At 55.9% G+C, this 3,349-nt stretch overlaps 1 protein-coding gene across 1 annotated transcript in view; it reads right to left on the bottom strand.

The window, feature by feature from the left end:
- Positions 1-1,840: 1,840 nt before the first annotated feature.
- Positions 1,841-3,349, bottom strand: part of ADAMTS14 (ADAM metallopeptidase with thrombospondin type 1 motif 14) — a 38,091-nt gene continuing 36,582 nt past the window's right edge. Inside the window, exons 19-20 of the mRNA XM_029962612.1 lie at positions 2,737-2,847; positions 1,841-2,181 (exon numbers count right to left, since the gene is read on the bottom strand). Of these exons, the coding sequence (XP_029818472.1) occupies positions 1,868-2,181; positions 2,737-2,847 (425 nt within the window). The 3' untranslated portion in view covers positions 1,841-1,867. The remainder of the gene's footprint in view (positions 2,182-2,736; positions 2,848-3,349) is intronic.

Here is a 3,349-nt window from a genome sequence, read left to right as displayed (position 1 = left end):
TGGGTCCTGTGGGTGCCAATACCTGCACGACTTGGATCTGGGCACCCCACAGGCACCCTCCACTGCCCACTCCCACAAGGTGTGCCAGTTGCTTGGCTCAGACAGATGGGGGGCTTTTTCTTCCTATCTTTTGGGATGCCCACCTAATGCCAAAGGGCAGCACCCGGGAGCAGGGGACCTGCAGCCTCAGGTGCTTTGAGAGTAGTTAGATAAACGTGTGTCCAGCCGTGACTTGGCAGCGATCTGGGGGCAGTAGGGTGAACAAGCCACCCTCTTCACATCTCTTCAGCCCTTTTTATGCTGCTGGGAAGCTTTGGGGGAGTGTGGCAGTGTCCAGTTAGGAATACAGAGGGGTCTCCATCCATTTCAGCCAAAGCAGGTATCTCAACCCCTCCCCTGCTGCAATCCAAGCCAGACCAGAAAAGTCACCCCAGGCCACTTTACCAGCAAGCCCCAGACACCTGAAGAGCTTACAGACACTGTCCCTAGGGATGCCCCATCCTGCTCCTTGGATACCAGGGAAGCAGCACCAACAGGGCCAGCGGATGCACCCACACCACACACGTGCTGCCAACACATTCTGTACTTTGCAGTGCCAAACAGGTCTATCTGCCAAGCCTTGCCTTCCCCAGACTCCATCTCTGTGCCCAAATCCTCCTCCCTAGGGCAGTGCTCACCACCATGGATACCCCCCTTCCCCTGCCACTGCACCTGGGGGTGCCCAATGCCCTCAGCTGGGAGGCTGCACAGCCATGAACACCAAAACCAGGGCAGCCCCCTCAGGGACACCATTCTGGGGAGGTTTTAAGGACTGTAACTCCTCCAGGTAGACCCTGTGCCCAGAGTTGGCCTGACACCTGGCAAGGTGTGCCCAGTCTGAGGCTCCTAAAGTGCTGTGCATACCTTTAGTACTTGGCACAATAATTTTTAATGGCATTAATCACCCCCCTTCCACTCCTTCCCACGCAACAAAAGATGCAGATGAATCTTCCTCCCTCCTCTCTTTGTAACTGCCCCTAAAATCCACTTCCTGCTTCCCAGTCACCTCCATTTCCCTCCAGCAGGTGTTGATGCCCCACAGGCACTGGGTACAAGGTGCAGGGATGAGGCTGGTTGTCCTGGGGAGACTGGGCATCAGTATCAGCTCAAGGCTGGCCAAGGGCAGTACTGGCTAAAAAAGTCACTCCCAAGTGACAGGCATTTTTTACATCAATTTTTGGTCTTTGACCTGGTTCTTATTGCTCACATTGGAATTTCCTGGATCATTTCCTGCCTCCAGGACAGAAGCTGCTCTATGTTTTTCACGCTCCACCTTCTCCCAGATAGGTTTCGAAAACTCTCTACCCCAACAGGGACAGCCCAGAGCAGCATTTGGGGATTTTCCCACAATTCCCCCTCCCCTCACCACCTCCCTCCAGTTCCTTGCCCCCTCAGATTCCCAGTATCCTCCCACTGCTACCCCTAAGCTCTGGGGTTGAGCTGCCAAGCCAGGACCCTCCTCTCCTGTGTTGCTGCTTGGAGTAGGGAAAGGAAAAAGCAATATTAAAGCCACTCTCTTCCCAAATCTTTTTAGCACCTTGGGAGGAAGCAGCCTGTCTACCCACAGTGTTTTCTTGCTCCTTTTCACCTTTTTTTTCCACGGCACTGTCAGAAAAATGCCACAGTCGGGAGGGCAAGGGGGATCACAAGAAATAAGTGGTTTTCCTGGGAATTTCTGGGTGTGGAGCCAGGTCATTTCCAAACCTGGCAGTGCCACCCACGAAAACCATCACTAGAAGTGGGGGGAGAGAGGAAGAAGAAGGGGGAAAAGGGAGGGAAGGAGGGAGAAGGGCTCCCCCTGCCCCGTGGTGAGGTGGCCCCGAGGGGGTTACCTGGTTGCCTGGCCCCTGCTCGGCTCGCTCGGGGCCGGCAGCCCCCCAGGAAAAGCACCACTGCTGGATATCCCAGGTGTTGGAGTGGGGTCCTCACCCGGTGTGGGGTATGGGGAGAGTGCCGGAGCGGGGCTGGGAGTGGTGATTCCCGAGGGAGCGCTGGGGCCAGTGACGGGGGTTGAGCTGGTGGTGGAGGAGGCTTTCTTGCCACAGGATTCACAGCAGAGTTTGTTGTATCCAGGGATGGAGCAGTAGCGAGCCAGAACCTCCATCTGGCAGAAGATGGACTTGTCCCCGAGGCAAGGCTCCCCTGGAGAGGGACAGCAGCATCAGCACAAGATAAATCCCACTCTTGAACCTTTGCAACAGCCCCAAAGGCAACAAGGTGCCCTTTCAGGGTGCTGCCTATCCACAAAGCAAGGGAGGAAGAGGGACTTGGAAAACAAAGCCATAGCACTCAAGGATTCTGTGCACAGGGGAAAAAAAGAGAGAACAAGGGATGCTCCAAACCAGCACTCTACATCGGAGCGGGATGCGCCTCACCCCAGGTAGGAAAGACTCTTGCTCAGAGCAAGGGGCAAAAGCTAGAAAAAGCAAAAAAAATTCCAAGATAAAGAGGGCATAAAATCTGGGAGGCAAAAGGAATGCAACACAGAAACTGCAAGAGCCTGGGCTCCACGAGATGGCAACCGAGCTGCAGGCTTTGGAGCAGAGGCACCAGGGATGAGCAGCCGAGGGTAAAACTCCCCAGAAGCACTGCTGGCTGTGTCCCCACTGCCAGCTGCCTGCATTTCCCACAGGGAGGTGATGGCCTCGGGAGGGTTATTGCAGGAAGCATTGCCCTCACACAGGCAGGGACACTTACTAGAGGAGATCTTGCTAACAGGGTTTTTGGCTCCGTCCTGGGGCACCCGCTGGCCTTTGGTGGGGCTGTGGTCACCGGCGTCGGCACTGGCGGTGATGCCAGAGAGCTTCCCTGCTGAGAGAGCACCACGATGCCCAGAGGCCACAGGAGGCTGGGGGCACTCAAAATAGCTTGGGAGGGTGTTTTGGTGAGGGATTTGCTTTGTTTTAAGGGATTTCCTTAGCGATGAAGTCCCTTGGGGAACACCCAGTTGGCCCAGCACCTCAGCCACCCAAAAACCGCCCAGGGTGCCCATCTCCACTGTACCCTCAGCTCATCACACCCTCCAACTGCCAGAAAACCCCAAACCAGACAATATCAGGGTAAAGAACTAAAAAGGGAAATATTCTGGCTGGTGTTTAATCCGTTCTCTGCCAGCAGCTGATGTCCAACCTGACCTTCTCCGCTGGCACCTCCTGACGCCACAATGGGCTGGAGACGTGCGTGAAGGTTGATCCCCACCAGCGTGTGCCTCATCCCAGTGCCACCTCCAGCAACCTCCCCCTCCTCTCACCTGGGCAGAGGGCCATGTGGCAGCCCTGGATGGCCTCTGGCTTGTCTCCCTCGCAGCGCC

The sequence above is a fragment of the Manacus vitellinus genome, unplaced genomic scaffold (genome assembly GCF_001715985.3).
Source record: "Manacus vitellinus isolate BGI_N305 unplaced genomic scaffold, ASM171598v3 scaffold_48_pilon, whole genome shotgun sequence".
In the NCBI taxonomy this organism is placed as follows: domain Eukaryota; kingdom Metazoa; phylum Chordata; class Aves; order Passeriformes; family Pipridae; genus Manacus; species Manacus vitellinus.
Note: the sequence above shows the minus strand (reverse complement) of the source record. Positions and strands in the feature narration are given on the sequence as shown.